The sequence below is a fragment of the Rhinoraja longicauda genome, chromosome 11, assembly GCF_053455715.1.
Source record: "Rhinoraja longicauda isolate Sanriku21f chromosome 11, sRhiLon1.1, whole genome shotgun sequence".
Taxonomy (NCBI): domain Eukaryota; kingdom Metazoa; phylum Chordata; class Chondrichthyes; order Rajiformes; family Arhynchobatidae; genus Rhinoraja; species Rhinoraja longicauda.
This window is the reverse complement of record NC_135963.1, coordinates 12939294-12954062: the sequence shown is the minus strand read 5'-3', so window position 1 is coordinate 12954062 and position 14769 is coordinate 12939294. Positions and strand designations below refer to the sequence as shown.

Here is a 14769-nt window from a genome sequence, read left to right as displayed (position 1 = left end):
TAACTTCAAACTTTTCCACTTTAAATTCCATTTGCCAAGTTTTCACCTTTTTACTCAACCTATCTATGTTCAGTTGCGGACCCTAATGGCCTCATTGCAACATGTCCTCACAACCATTTTTCTATCATTAGCAAGCTGAAATACCTTACACTCTGCCCCTCACTTCAAGTTACTCATATAACTTGTAATGAATTGAGGGACAGGAATTGTTCCTCAGGGCACTGACCCACAGTTACGTATTTCCAACCTGAAAAACATCCATTTATTCAACTCAAGGTCCTCCATGTGTTAACCAATTTTGTGCATCAGTATTTTCTATGGTACCTTATCAAATGTCTTCAGAAAATTCAAATGCACAGGACAAGAGCAAAAAGGAAATAAAGACTGGCTTCCAAGTATTGAGTATTAAGAAATTGGAAGGTCAAACTGCAAGTATTGAGTATTAAGAAATTGGGAGGTCAGACTGCAGTTATATAGGACATTGGTGAGGCCACATCTAAAGTATTGTGTTTTGGGCACCATGTTGCAGGAAAGATGTTGTGAAGATGGAATGGGTGCAGAGAAGATTTACAAGGATGTTGCCAGGACTCGAGGGTCTGAGCTGCAGGGAGAGGTTGAGCAGGCTAGGACCTTATTCCTTGGAGTGCAGGAGGATGAGGGGTGATCTTATAAAGGTGTACACAATCATGAGAGGAATAGACAATAGACAATAGACAATAGGTGCAGGAGGAGGCCATTCAGCCCTTCGAGCCAGCACCGCCATTCAATGCGATCATGGCTGATCACTCTCAATCAGTACCCCGTTCCTGCCTTCTCCCCATACCCCCTCACTCCGCTATCCTTAAGAGCTCTATCCAGCTCTCTCTTGAAAGCATCCAACGAACTGGCCTCCACTGCCTTCTGAGGCAGAGAATTCCACACCTTCACCACTCTCTGACTGAAAAAGTTCTTCCTCATTAGGAAGGTAAACACACGTAGTATTTTGGTAAAGTAGGGGAATGGAGTCTGTTTCCAGGCTGTATGATTCCAAGACTATGTTATCCACATTCCTGGAAGTGATTTAAACACATTTCCTTTAGGCCGACGTTTATCAGGTTTTATAAACATCACGCCTGTGGAATATTGACATAAAAACAGAAAATGCTGAAAGTCGCAGGTGCAGGCAGTGGGAAAAGTTAAAGACCAGAGGACAGAGTTTGAATGTGAGAGGGGCAAGTGTTAAAGGAGATGTGTGGGGCATGTTTTTTTTTTAACGCAGTGTGGTGGGGGCCTGGAATACACTGCCAGGGGTGGTGGTGGTGACTGATACAATAGTGGCATTTGAGAGGCTTTTGGATAGGAAGGGAATGGAGGGAAATGGAACGGTGCAAGCAAAGAAGATTAATTTAACTTGGCACCATATTCGGCACGGACATCGTGGGCCGAGAGGCCTGTTCCTGTTCTATGTTGTCGGGTTCATGATGCAAGAGAAATGATGAAAGGTGATCTGTGACTGGGTAGAAGGCAGCAGAGCAGCACGTCCAATCTCAGGAGATGGACGTCCGTTTACTTGAGAAAGGCATATTGATATCCTGAAGGAATATTTGAATAAGGATATTCAATGGGTACAATTTGAATTCTGCGGTTGTTTTATTTTTAAACAGCTTATTGGTGATTTTCCAATACATGTGTTATTAAATTAAACTCGTAGTTTTGCCAGCTTGAGGAGTTCACTATATATTCCTTTAGCTTGCTGTTGTATAATAGAGTATTTTTTTACAAAGTTGAACAGTTGTGGTGGGCATCCCCAACTCACACAGGGTGCACAATAGCACAGCGAGGGTGACACAGTGGCACAGTGGTAGAGTTGCTGCCTTATAGTGCCAGAGATTCAGGTTTGAACCTGACTACAGGTGCTGACTGTACAGAGTTTGTACGTTCTCCCTGTGACCACTTGGGTTTTCCTCAGGTGCTCCGGTTTCCTCCCACATTCCTAAGACGTACAGGTTTGTAGGTTAATTGGCTTCTGCAAATTATCCCTCATATGTAGAATAGAATTAGAAACATAGAAACATAGAAAATAGGTGCAGGAGTAGGCCATTCGGCCCTTCGAGCCTGCACCGCCATTCAATATGATCATGGCTGATCATCCAACTCAGTATCCCGTACCTGCCTTCTCTCCATACCCCCTGATCCCATTAGCCACAAGGGCCACATCTAACTCCCTCTTAAATATAGCCAAATGAACTGGCCTCAACTACCTTCTGTGGCAGAGAATTCCACAGATTCACCACTCTCTGTGTGAAAAAAAACTTTCTCATCTCGGTCCTAAAAGACTTCCCCCTTATCCTTAAACTGTGACCCCTTGTTCTGGACTTCCTCAACATCGGGAACAATCTTCCTGCATCTAGCCTGTCCAACCCCTTAAGAATTTTGTAAGTTTCTATAAGATCCCCCCTCAATCTTCTAAATTTTTGTGTAAGGTGTGTTGGTGTGTAAGGGTGAATTAATGGTCGGCACGGACTCAGTGGACCGAAGGGCCTGTTCTCACGAGGTATCTCTAAACAAGACTAAACTAAACTTCACACATCAGGTGAAGCATGTGTGCCTAAAGGCTACACAGTTTGGGTTTTGATTTGCGGCATGCATGTTTTTCCAGATCACTGACCTATCTAATTTCCTTTATTGCAGTGAAAGAAGCCATGGCCAACGTCAAGTTTAACAGATGGGGTTTCCTCGACGCTGATTCAGAAACCATGCAAACAAATGTGAATTGGGTCTTTGCAGGAGGTGACATCGCCGGTCTGGCGAACACTACAGTGGAGTCTGTGAATGATGGAAAGCAAGCATCCTGGCACATTCACAAATATTTACAGGTGAGTAAGAATTGAGTGGGCACACACAAGGCTCACTTCATTATGGACCAATTCATTCCTGGACTCTGTTAAGGAGGCACTTCAGTCCTTTGCTTGGGACTGGATTCGACACTCTAATGTGCAATTAATCCGTTAAATTTGTCGAGACACATTTGTTCGTGGGACACTTCAACCATTTGAAACATAAAAATCAACATTGTCGGCCACAATTGAAATGCTCAAGCGAATGAGTTTATGCTGGTGAAAGAATAAGACGTTACTTGCTCAATTGATTTAATTCCTATATTATTACACGCTCGTTGATCTTTTGTGATAAGCTTGCACTGATTCCCTTTCATTGCCAGCAGCGAAAGTGTTGGCAGCCCACAACAGATATGCTTATTTTTCTCGCTAACTCTCCTTTTTCCTTCTGTGTTTTCAAATATGAGGGATAATTTGCAGAAGCCATTTTTTTCAATGGATCCTCTTCTTTGTGATAAATTAACCAGGGGCCCTTTTCAATTTCTCTGCTTCTTCTCCTCCACTTAATAAGCCATTTTTATACACAATAGATAATAAACAATAGGTGCAGGAGTAGGCCATTCGGCCCTTCGAGCCAGCACCGCCATTCAATGTGATCATGGCTGATCATCCACAATCAGTACCCCATTCCTGCCCTCTCCCCATATCCCCTGACTCCGCTATTATTAAGAACTCTACCTAATTCTCTCTTGAAAACATCCAGAGAATTGGCCTCCACTGTCTTCTGAGGCAGAGAATTGCACAGATTTCCAACTCTCTGAGTTAAAAAGGTTTTCCTCATCCCCGTTCTAATTGCCCTACCCCTTATTCTTAAACTGTGGCCCCTGGTTCTGGACTCCCCCAACATTGGGAACATGTTTCCTGCCTCTAGCGTGTCCAATTCCTTAATAATCTATATGTTTCAATAAGATCACCTCTCACCTTTCTAAATTCCAGTGCACACAAGCCCAGTCGCTCCAGTCTTTCAACATACGACAGTCCCGCCATTCTGGGAATTAACCAAGTGAACCGACACTGCACTCCCTCAATAGCAAGAATGTCCTTCCTCAAATTTGGAGACCTAAGTGATAGTAGCAGGATTAGATCATTCGACCTATCAAGTCTACTTCACCATTCAATCATGGCTGATCTTTCTTTTCCTCTTAACCCCATTCTCCTGCCTTCTCCCCATAACCCATGACACCCGTACTACTCAAGTATCTATCTATCTCTGCCTTAAAAAATATCCATTGACTTGGCCTCCACAGCCTTCTGTGGCAATGAATTGTAGAACTGAAGAAGGACTGAAGAGGTTCACGAAGGTAAATTAGGGATGGGGAATAAATGCTGGCTTTGTCAGCAATGCCCAGATCCCCAAAATGAAGGGGAAAAACCTTTAATACTTTAGTAATTTACCTTAGAGATACAACATGGAAACAGCCCCTTTGGCCCACCAAGTCAGAGCTGACCAGCGATCAGCCCGTACACTAGCACTATCCTGCACAATAGGAACAATTTACAAATTAAGGAGACCAATTAACCACAAAGCTGCACAACTTTGGAAAATGGGAGGAAACCAGAGCACCCGAAAAAGCCCCACGCCATCATAGGGAGAACGTGCAAACTTTGTAAAGAGAGCACTCATAGTCAGGATCGAACCTGGGTCTCTGACCCTGTAAGGCAGCAACTCTACCACTGCGCCACCGTGCCACCCCTGATAGGAGTCAAACAAATGTCACCCTTACTTTCTTTCGAGCTTTTGATATGTTTTTGAATATTCCTGACATTTGGAGGCATTCCAAGACTATTAAACATGAAATTAATAATCTCACAAATTCCTTTATTTGCTTGAATCGCAAGATCATCTTGAAGTATCGTCACTATCTCAAGCTGCAGGCTTCTTGTAACGGGAACATAATTGAAGCATTATCTTAAATAAAGATGGAAAAGCAGTCAGCAAATCTGGTCACTGAAGAGCAAGCGTGTAAAATATATAGGGTGTTGCTTCTTCATCCAGACGATGAACTATAAGAATCTTGTTTTTCCAGGTGCTCGGCACTTAAGGAGCTGTCTTGGAATGGCAGAAAAGCAAAAGGTCAAATGGTGACAGAACAGTGCTGATGATTGTTTCAGGGGGTGTTGAAAGTCAAATGGAGCTGACAAAAATGTTGAACTGGTGAAATTCCAAGACAGTTGCAAGACAACTGTGGAGGTGGTAGCTGAAGGTGGAATTTAAAAATAGAAGAAATAAGAAACAGGCAAAAGAAGGTCTCAAGATGTGAAAAGATTTGATGGACAGAATTAAAGGAAGTAAGACTCGTGTTGGATGAGGACTCAATTAGCAAATGCTCAACTTAAGAAATTGGAGAAATCCATAGAAACATAGAAACTAGGTGCAGGAGGAGGCCATTTGGCCCTTCGAGCTAGCGCCGACATTCATTCTGATCATGGCTGATCATCTACAATCAGTAACCTGTGCCTGCCTTCTCCCCATATCCCTTGATTCCACTAGCCCCGAGAGCTCTATCTAACTCTCTTTTAAATTCATCCAGTGAAATTGCCTCCACTGCCTTCTGTGGCAGAGAATTCAACAAATTCACAACTCTCTGGGTGAAAAAGTTTCTTCTTACCTCAGTTTTAAATGGCCTCCCCTTTATTCTTAGATTGTGCCCCCTGGTTCTGGACTCCCCCAACATTGGGAACATTTTTCCTGCATCCAGCTTGTCTAATCCTTTTATGATTTAGAAGGATGAGAGGAGATCTTATCGAAACGTATAAGATTATTAAGGGGTTGGACACGTTAGAGGCAGGAAACATGTTCCCAATGTTGGGGGAGTCCAGAACAAGGGGCCACAGTTTAAGAATAAGGGGTAGGCCATTTAGAACTGAGATGAGGAAAAACTTTTTCAGTCAGAGAGTTGTGAATCTGTGGAATTCTCTGCCTCAGAAGGCAGTGGAGGCCAATTCTCTGAATGCATTCAAGAGAGAGCTAGATAGAGCTCTTAAGGATAGCGGAGTCATGGGGTATGGGGAGAAGGCAGGAACGGGGTACTGATTGAGAATGATCAGCCATGATCACATTGAATGGCGGTGCTGGCTCGAAGGGCCGAATGGCCTCCTCCTGCACCTATTGTCTATTGTCTATTGTCTATTTTATACGTCTCTATAAGACCCTCTCTCATCCTTCTAAACTCCAGTGAATATAAGCCTACATCAAAAAAATGTAAATGAAAGATAATGGACCAGAAATGTTAATTCTTTTCCCTGCTCTACAGATTCTGCTTGATTTAGTTTAATTTTTAAAGATACAGTTTGGAAACAGGCACTTCGGCCCATCAGATCTGCACTGACCAATGATCCCCCGCACATTAACACTACCCTACACACACTAGGGGCAATTTTACATTCATACCAAGCCAATTAACCTGCAAACCTATTCGTCTTTGGAGTGTGGGAGGAAACCGAAAATCTTGGAGAAAACCCATGCAGATCATGGGGAGAACGTACAAACTCCGTACAGACAAGCACCCGTGGTCAGGATCGAGCCCGGGTCTCTGGCGCTGTAAGGCATTAGCTCAACTGCTACACCATCGTGCCACCATCTTCCGATTGTTTCCTGGATTTACATGATTAATTTCTGATTTCTAGCACTTATGGTAGTGCTTATTCTTTTATTTTGAACTTGTGCTGTCTAGTTGTTTGAGAAAGGGGAAGCAATAAGGGTTTGAGCTGAATACGTTGCAAAGGTTGTATAACAATGGCAATTGTTTGCATGTAGGGAGGAACTGGGGCATGAAATGACTGCAGGCTCCATATCGCTCTCCCTCCAATATCATTCCTTATGTATTCACAAAAGTGAATATAGATACAAATAGTTACTCAGCGGGACAGGCAGCATCTCTGGAGAGAAAGAAAGGGGTGGTGTTTCGGGTCGGGACCCTTCTGTTCCTACACACAAAAGTGAGTAGTCAGATTGTCAGGGGTTATTGGGAGAAGGCAGGAGAATGGGGTTGAGAGGGAAAGATAGATCAGCCATGATTGAATGGCGGAGTAGACTTGATGGGCCAAATGATCTCATTTTGCTCTTATAACTTAAGAACATATGAAAAGACTTTCTCAGCATCCATCTTGCCTTATTCCAATACGACCAACGTAATAGAAACATAGAAAATAGGTGCAGGAGTAGGCCATTCAGCCCCTCGAGCCAGCATCGTTATTCAATATGATCATGGCTGATCATCCAAAATCAGTGCCCCGTTCCTGCCTTTTCTATTGAAGTTTTTAAATAGTGGTGATGTAAAAGTTGTGGTAATCTTAAGAAGCCCGCACATGCACCAATCTTATCTAGGAAAACTTCCACATGCACCATCTGACAAAGACCAAACAATCTAATTCTGTAATGCTGTCCGAGGGATAAATATTGGCCTGACCACCAAGGAGAACTGTCGTCCTATTCTACGTATAGTATCATGGGACCTTTGATATCCATGCATTAGAGCAGAGAGCACTTTCGGTTTGAGATCTCATCCAAAAGATGGAACATCCAAGAATACAATGTTCTCTCTCCGTTGTATCAGAGTGTCGGCCCACATTTAATAATGTTCCCAATTTAATAGAAATGATGGCTGATTACAAATGGTGCACATGGGCGGCACAGTGGCACAGCGGTAGAGTTGCTACCTTGCATTGCCAGAGACCCGGGTTCGATGCGGTCTGTACGGAGTTTGTACATTCTCTCTGTCACTGCGTGCATTTTCTCCGGGGGCTCCGCTTTCCTCCCACACTCCAGGTTTGTAGATTCATCAGCTTCAGTAAAACTGGCCCGAGAGTGTAGAATGATGCTAGTGTGGGGGGTGTAGGAAAATAACTGCAGATGCTGGTACAAATTGAAGGTGTCACAAAATGCTGGAGTAACTCAGCAGGTCAGGCAGCATCTCAGGAGAGAGGGAATGGGTGACGTTTCGGGTCGAGACCCTTCTTCAGACCCAGTGTGGGTGGTGATCGCTGGTCGGGCCTGTTTCCATGCTGTATCTCTAAAGTTTAAAATCTAAATTCTGAGACATCTTGTCGGAAGGGAAGCACTTTGGTTAGTTAATATTTAAATAATTTAAACCATTAATTGTCATGTAATTACCATCATTCAATCAACGTTTAATTCTACTGTCAAAAGCTTGGATTAACTCCCACGATTCACATTTTTTACTTGTGCAGTAAGGAAAGGCATCGGGGTGGAGGATAAGCACAAACTGTAAGGGTACTTCTAACTTTAAAGATAATACCAGAATTTTAACGGCAAGGCACCTGCCAATCCCTCAGATGGAAACTGGCAGATAGCTGATGTATCTATCATCAATTTTTTTAAAGATGCATCTCAGTTTTTCTTGATCATGGTGTAAATAAACAGGCAATTCTTTGGATAGAATATCTCAACTTTATGGTTCTGTACAGTTACCTGACTGCATCTGAACTGGCAGGATGATTTGCTTCAGTAGCCTCAGGGCACAGAGAGAGTGAGAACTGTTGTGATATTGCAGGGACTACTTTGTTGTATCACAAGGACTACTTTGTTTGCCTGTGTAGTAATGTCTATATAAGAGAATGAGGTGATTAGGTGGCCACTCTGGTTCCAGGTGGCCGTGGAATAAACAGCCTGGATTTAAGCTCCAGCATTATAACCTTTTAAACACGTGTACTTATGGTCCGTCCAGAGTCTCAACAAAGGTACAACAGATAACGGACCACGAAGTACAACAAGAACCTGTTCAAGGTTTCATTTGAGCTTGCTGTCCAAGTGCAAGAACGTGCTCGCACTGGAAGGATTCTGCTCGTCTGTGATGCCACTGAGCGATACACTGCCAGCTCTGCAGGGTGGCACACTGGCGGGCAGTGGAACTAGGCTTCAGCAGATAACCTCACGGCTAGGCCTGGGAGAAGGATCCATCCCACGTGCAACGTGCCGGGACTGCAGCGTAGGTCCACCAGGTTAATTCCCGGGATGGCAGGACTGACATATGATGAAAGAATAGATCGACTGGGCCTATATTCACTGGAATTTAGAAGGATGAGAAGGGATCTAAAAGCCTCCTCTCGTATTGCCTCAGCTAAAAACTGCCAGCGCCCTATTATTCCCTTCTCCCTCCTTTGTTTATCCAGCATCTCTTTAACTATATCCCTCCCATTTACTGTTGAAGTGAGTTCAACATTCTTAGCATACGATAAGCGTTTGACAGCATAGAAGCATAGAAACATAGAAAATAGGTGCAGGAGTAGGCCATCCGCCCTTCGAGCCAGCACCGCCATTCAATATGATCATGGCTGATTATCTAAAATCAGTACCCCGTTCCTGCTTTTTCCCCATATCCCTTGATTCCTTTAGCCTTAAGAGCTAAATCTAACTCTCTCTTGAAAACATCCAGTGAATTGGCCTCCACTGCCTTCTGTTGCAGAGAATTCCACAGTTTAACAGCTCTCTGGGTGAAAAAGTTTCTCCCCATCTCAGTCCTAAATGCCCATAAGTCTGTCATCCATTCCTTCTCTCCAGAGATGATGCCTGTCCCGCTGAGGTACTCCAGCATTTTGTGTCTATCTTCGGTTTGAACCAACATCTGCAGTTCCTTCATACACAATTCTATCGCTGTGCCACCATGCCACTTGTATTCATATTCAAAATATGAAACTTGCTCTGTCCAAACAATAACCCCTGGATCAATTGAGAATTTCGAGTGCGTGATCGTTCAATTTTTGCTGGATAAGATGCAGAGAAAAATGGATCAGTCGGGTAAATTGAATTCAATCGTAGATTTAATAGCTGTTTGAAGGACTGGTTGAACTACTTTGTTACTTCCCAAAAAAGGCCAGTAATGACTTTGGACCCAAGGGATGCAGAATTCATGAGATCTGGAAAGTGAAATAACAGGATATTCAAGAAACAGCATAAATGCCTGAGGTTTCTGAGGATGTTTGGCGACTAACTGAAAAAAAAGCTTGTAGAAACTGTAGAGAAGCAATTTTCTTCCTTAGAGGAACAAAAAGAGCCAGTGACTACTTTATTATCCTCGGCAACAGATTACCATAGATCTGCCATTGAGGTTTGCCAGCTCCAGCCTTTGTTCCCAGTGAAATTTTTAACATAATGGGTGTTTTGGGGAAAGTAGATACTGGGATGAGGTTTCCTTTCATGTTATTTCACAAAATGCTGGAGTAACTCAACAGTACAGGCAGCATCTCACGAGAGAAGGAATGGGTGAAGTTTCGGGTCGAGACCCTTCCTCAGATGGGTCTTTTATGCCTCTTTGTCGGGTACGTCGAACAATCCCTGTTCCGGACGTACACTGGCCCCATCCCCGAACTCTACCTCCGCTTTTATTTGGAACTTTCCTTTCATGTTGGTCATCTGGAACAAGGGACATTGGTTCAGAATTGGGGATGAGGAAGAATTTCTTCTCTTAGAAAGTCATGGATATTTGGAATTCTCTGGAGGCTGAATCGTGGACTACATTCAGGACTGAGGTAGATACATTTTTGGACTGAAGGAGATTCAAGATTGATGGGAACAGTCAAGAGGGCAGAGCTCAAGCCAAGATCAGATCAGCCAAGACCTTTCTGAAGGGCAGATCGGGTTCAAGTGGCCATATGTTCTACTTTCGCTCCTTTTTAATGTTCTCATGCTGGAATATTTGTCAGTGTTGACAACTGCCGTGTCCTCTTTGCTCCTGGACCCGATGGCTGTGAGAGATTTTCTTGATGCTATTACTGTTCATATTGCTCACACAATCATGCACACCTATCCTAAATGCTTCCAGAGCTCCTCCATCTCTTGGTGATAGAGTCCTGTGCCACTTTCCAATGGCCTTAGACTCCAGAAACTCAGTCAAATCAATTGAAGCCCTCTCTCAGTACTCAGACACAAAGTGCTGGAGCAACTCAGTGGGTCAGGCACCATCTCTGGAGAAGAGCAAGTCTGAAGAGGTGTTTTGACACGAAATGTCACCTGTTCCTTTTCTACAGAGATGCAGCATATCACAAAAAGGGTTTTGACGCACAACACCACCTGTTCCTTTTCTCCAAAGATGTTGCTTGACCCGCTGCATTGTTCCAGCACTTTGTGTTTATCTTCGGTATAAACCAGCATCTGCAGTTCCTGTCGGAGCGATTGAAGCTCCCGCGTTGGGATGATCGAAACTCCCGCGTCCGGCTGGTCGGAGCTCCTGCGGCTTGGAGTTCTCCAAGTTGGTCTCTGACCGGTGACCGCGAGCTCAGTGATGTTAAGTCCGCAAGCACCCACGGTTGGAGCTCCGAGGTCGATCCCTGGCAAAGGGCTCGCGGGCTCCGCGATGTTTATGTAGCGTAGGCTCCCCGCGATGGAGCTCTCAGAAGTCGGTCTCCAGCAAAAGCCGCCAACTCCTCGATGTTAGGCCAGACGGAGATATGATATGGAAAACAAAATTGCATCTCCCTCGAGGTTAGAGATTAGAAAAAGTTTCCCCCAACCTCCCCCCCCCCTCCCCCACATAAAACATGCTGAAGAACACTAAAAACATACATTTAACACATACTATTAAAACACAAAGAAGAAAAGGACAGCCAGACTGTTGGCGAGGCAGCCATTGCTGGCGCCACCTGGTGGAGAATTTTTGGGGTGCATGCAGAATTTCCTTAGCCTTCTGACGGAGCAGAGACGTTGGCAACTTTCATTATCATATCATTGACATAGTTGAATGTCAAGGAATATGGAAATATAATTCTTGGTGTTAGACCCTTTCCCTGTGACAATGTCTCACGCTCAGTATCAAATTTCATTTGAAGCGCTTAGCAAATTTGTTACAAATTTGAGGAAGGATATTCTTGCTATTGAGGGCGTGCAGCGTAGGTTCACGAGGTTAATTCCCAGAATGGCGGGACTGTCATATGTTGAAAGACTGGAGCGACTAGGCTTGTATACGCTGGAATTCAGAAGGATGAGAGGGGATCTTATTGAAACATATAAGATTATTAAGGGATTGGACACATTAGAGGCAGGAAACATGTCCCCAATGTTGGGGGAGTCCAGAACCAGGGGCCACAGTTTAAGAACAAGGGGTAGGCCATTTAGAACAGAGATGAGGAAAAACTTTTTCAGTCAGAGAGTTGTAAATCTGTGGAATTCTCTGCCTCAGAAGGCAGTGGAGGCCAATTCTCTGGATGCTTCAAGAGAGAGCTAGATAGAGCTCTTAAAGATAGCGGAGTCAGGGGGTATGGGGAGAAGGCAGGAACGGGATACTGACTGTGAACGATCAGCCATGATCACATTGGATGGCGGTGCTGGCTCGATGGCCTGAATGGCCTCCTCCTGCACCTATTGTCTATTGTCTATAAAACTTACGCACCCATCCAAATGTTTGTGACCATTGCCACAAATGAAAGGAAAAAGTACCATGCCTACATCTGATTTAATAATTTATTAAGGGCAGTATGTAACTAAATCCTTAAATTTTATTTAAGTTCCCTTTACCATTTTTCATCTGCATGGAAAATAGGTTGTGCCTTCTTAAGTACAACTGTGTTCATTTGCCCATTAATTATTAAATCAAGACGATCTGTATCAATTGGAAAGAAGGCTAAGAATTTATTTCTGGAGTAAATTATCTCTTGTTCAGAGCGGTGGAGAAAGATTACAGATCACTTTGCTTTCTCAGTAATGGAAAATGAAAGAGGATATGAACCGATGAAGAATCTTTAAACTGCTTTTCAGTAAATTGAAAAATGTCTATTCAGTTCAAATGAACTGCTTTGTGATAACTGAATACTCCATAATTATGTGGGTGAGGATGGAAAACGAAATAGCATTTGCTTTTGTAAACATTATTGAATATTTAATTCGTATCTTAGAACTGGGCCTGGGATTGTTTGAATACCTGAATACAAAATATAAGTAGGAAGCAAAAATAAACCTGCAGTTGCCAGAAATCTGAAATAAAAACAGAAAGAGAAAACTGGAGATAATTGGCGGATCAGGCAATACCCCGTGGAAGAATATATTTTTATTGCCAGGTCAACTCAAGTAACTGTGAAATTTTATTAATTTTTTTATTAACAATCAAAAGAGCACAAGATGGTGATAAATGTTATTTTCATATTGTCACACATGATCTGTTACTTTTATCTTCAGTGTTACCTAATGGTGTAAAACACCTTTGGGGAAAATTCACTGTACCAGACTAGAATTATCCACCTTGATGGACCATAAAACAGTACTCAAAACTCAGTGCTCAGAACAGTCGGCACGGTGGCGCAGCAGTAGAGTTGCTGCCTTATAGCGCCAGAGACCCGGGTTCGATCCTGACTGTGGGTGCTGTTTGCACGGAGTTTGTACGTTCTCCCCGTGACCTTGTGGGTTTTCTCCGGGTGCTTCAGTTTCCTCCCACCTTCCAAAGACGTGCAGGTTTGTAGGTTAATTGCCTTTGGTAAAGATTGTAATGTGTAGGATATTGATGGTGTATGGGAATCGCTGGTCAGCAATGACTCGGTGGGACAAAGGGTCTGTTTCCTCAGTGTATCTCCAAACTAAACTAAATTCTCCAGCTAAATTACATACTAATTTTCTTGTAAAAATCCAGTTCAAATGCCAATTGAAATTTATGATATTATCAGTCTGGACAGTCCATTCGAAATATTAGAGGCTGAGGGGATAATTGATAGAAGTATATAAAATTATGAGAGGTGGAGATAGGATAAATAGAACCTTTTTCCAAGGGCATTGTTATAAGGTAAGAGGGGTACGTTTAATGGAGATGCGTAGGACGTTTTTTACACAGAGAGTAGTGAGCCTAGAACACATTGCCAGGGGTGGTGGTGGAGGCTGGGGTGGTGGTGGTGTTTAAGAGGCTATTATATAGGTGTATGGAAGTGCAGAGAATAGGGGGATATGGATCATGTTCAGGCAGATGAGATCAGTTTTTAACTTGGCATCAATGTTCGGCCCAAACATTGTGGGGCAGAGGCCTTGTTCCTGTGCTGCACTGTTCCAAGTTCTGTATTCGCCAATATTTTGTGGCATGTAGCAACCAAGAACGTTGTGTTCTTTATAACTGCCCGAACAGAATATTTTGTTCAAAATAGACAAAAAGTGCTGAAGTAACAATGGGTCAGGCAGCATCTCTGTGTGAGAGAGGGGTAAAAAGGGATAATTGATTTAGACTAAGGACCCTGAGAAATAGCTGACCCGACTGTGCTCGGCTAGATAAGAACCGCAAGAACAAATGGTGACATTCCAAGGATAAGTGTTAGAAGATAACCAGAGAACTAGGGGAGAGGGCAAGATAACCAGAGAACTAGGGGAGAGGGCAAGATAACCAGAGAACTAGGAGAGAGGGCAAGATAACCAGAGAACTAGGGGAGAGGGCAAGATAACCAGAGAACTAGGAGAGAGGGCAAGATAGCCAGAGAACTAGGGGAGAGGGCAAGATAACCAGAGAACTAGGGGAGAGGGCAAGATAACCAGAGAACTAGGGGAGAGGGCAAGATAACCAGAGAACTAGGGGAGAGGGCAAGATAGCCAGAGAACTAGGGGAGAGGACAAGATAACCAGAGAACTAGGGGAGAGGGCAAGATAGCCAGAGAACTAGGGGAGAGGGCAAGATAACCAGAGAACTAGGGGAGAGGGCAAGATAACCAGAGAACTAGGGGAGAGGACAAGATAGCCAGAGAACTAGGGGAGAGGGCAAGATAACCAGAGAACTAGGGGAGAGGGCAAGATAACCAGAGAACTAGGGGAGAGGGCAAGATAGCCAGAGAACTAGGGGAGAGGGCAAGATAGCCAGAGAACTAGGGGAGAGGGCAAGATAACCAGAGAACTAGGAGAGAGGGCAAGATAACCAGAGAACTAGGGGAGAGGACAAGATAACCAGAGAACTAGGGGAGAGGGCAAGATAACCAG

At 43.7% G+C, this 14769-nt stretch overlaps 1 protein-coding gene across 3 annotated transcripts in view; it reads left to right on the top strand.

The window, feature by feature from the left end:
* The window catches only part of LOC144598302 (dihydropyrimidine dehydrogenase [NADP(+)]-like), a 658512-nt gene that overhangs the window by 341884 nt on the left and 301859 nt on the right, over positions 1-14769 (top strand). For 2 of the 3 annotated variants that reach the window (XM_078408282.1, XM_078408283.1), the window contains exon 12: positions 2671-2855. In XM_078408282.1, the coding sequence (XP_078264408.1) occupies positions 2671-2855 (185 nt within the window). Of the gene's footprint in view, positions 1-2670; positions 2856-4903; positions 4995-14769 lie in introns of those variants that run through there. The other variant, XM_078408284.1, reaches the window with a different exon arrangement.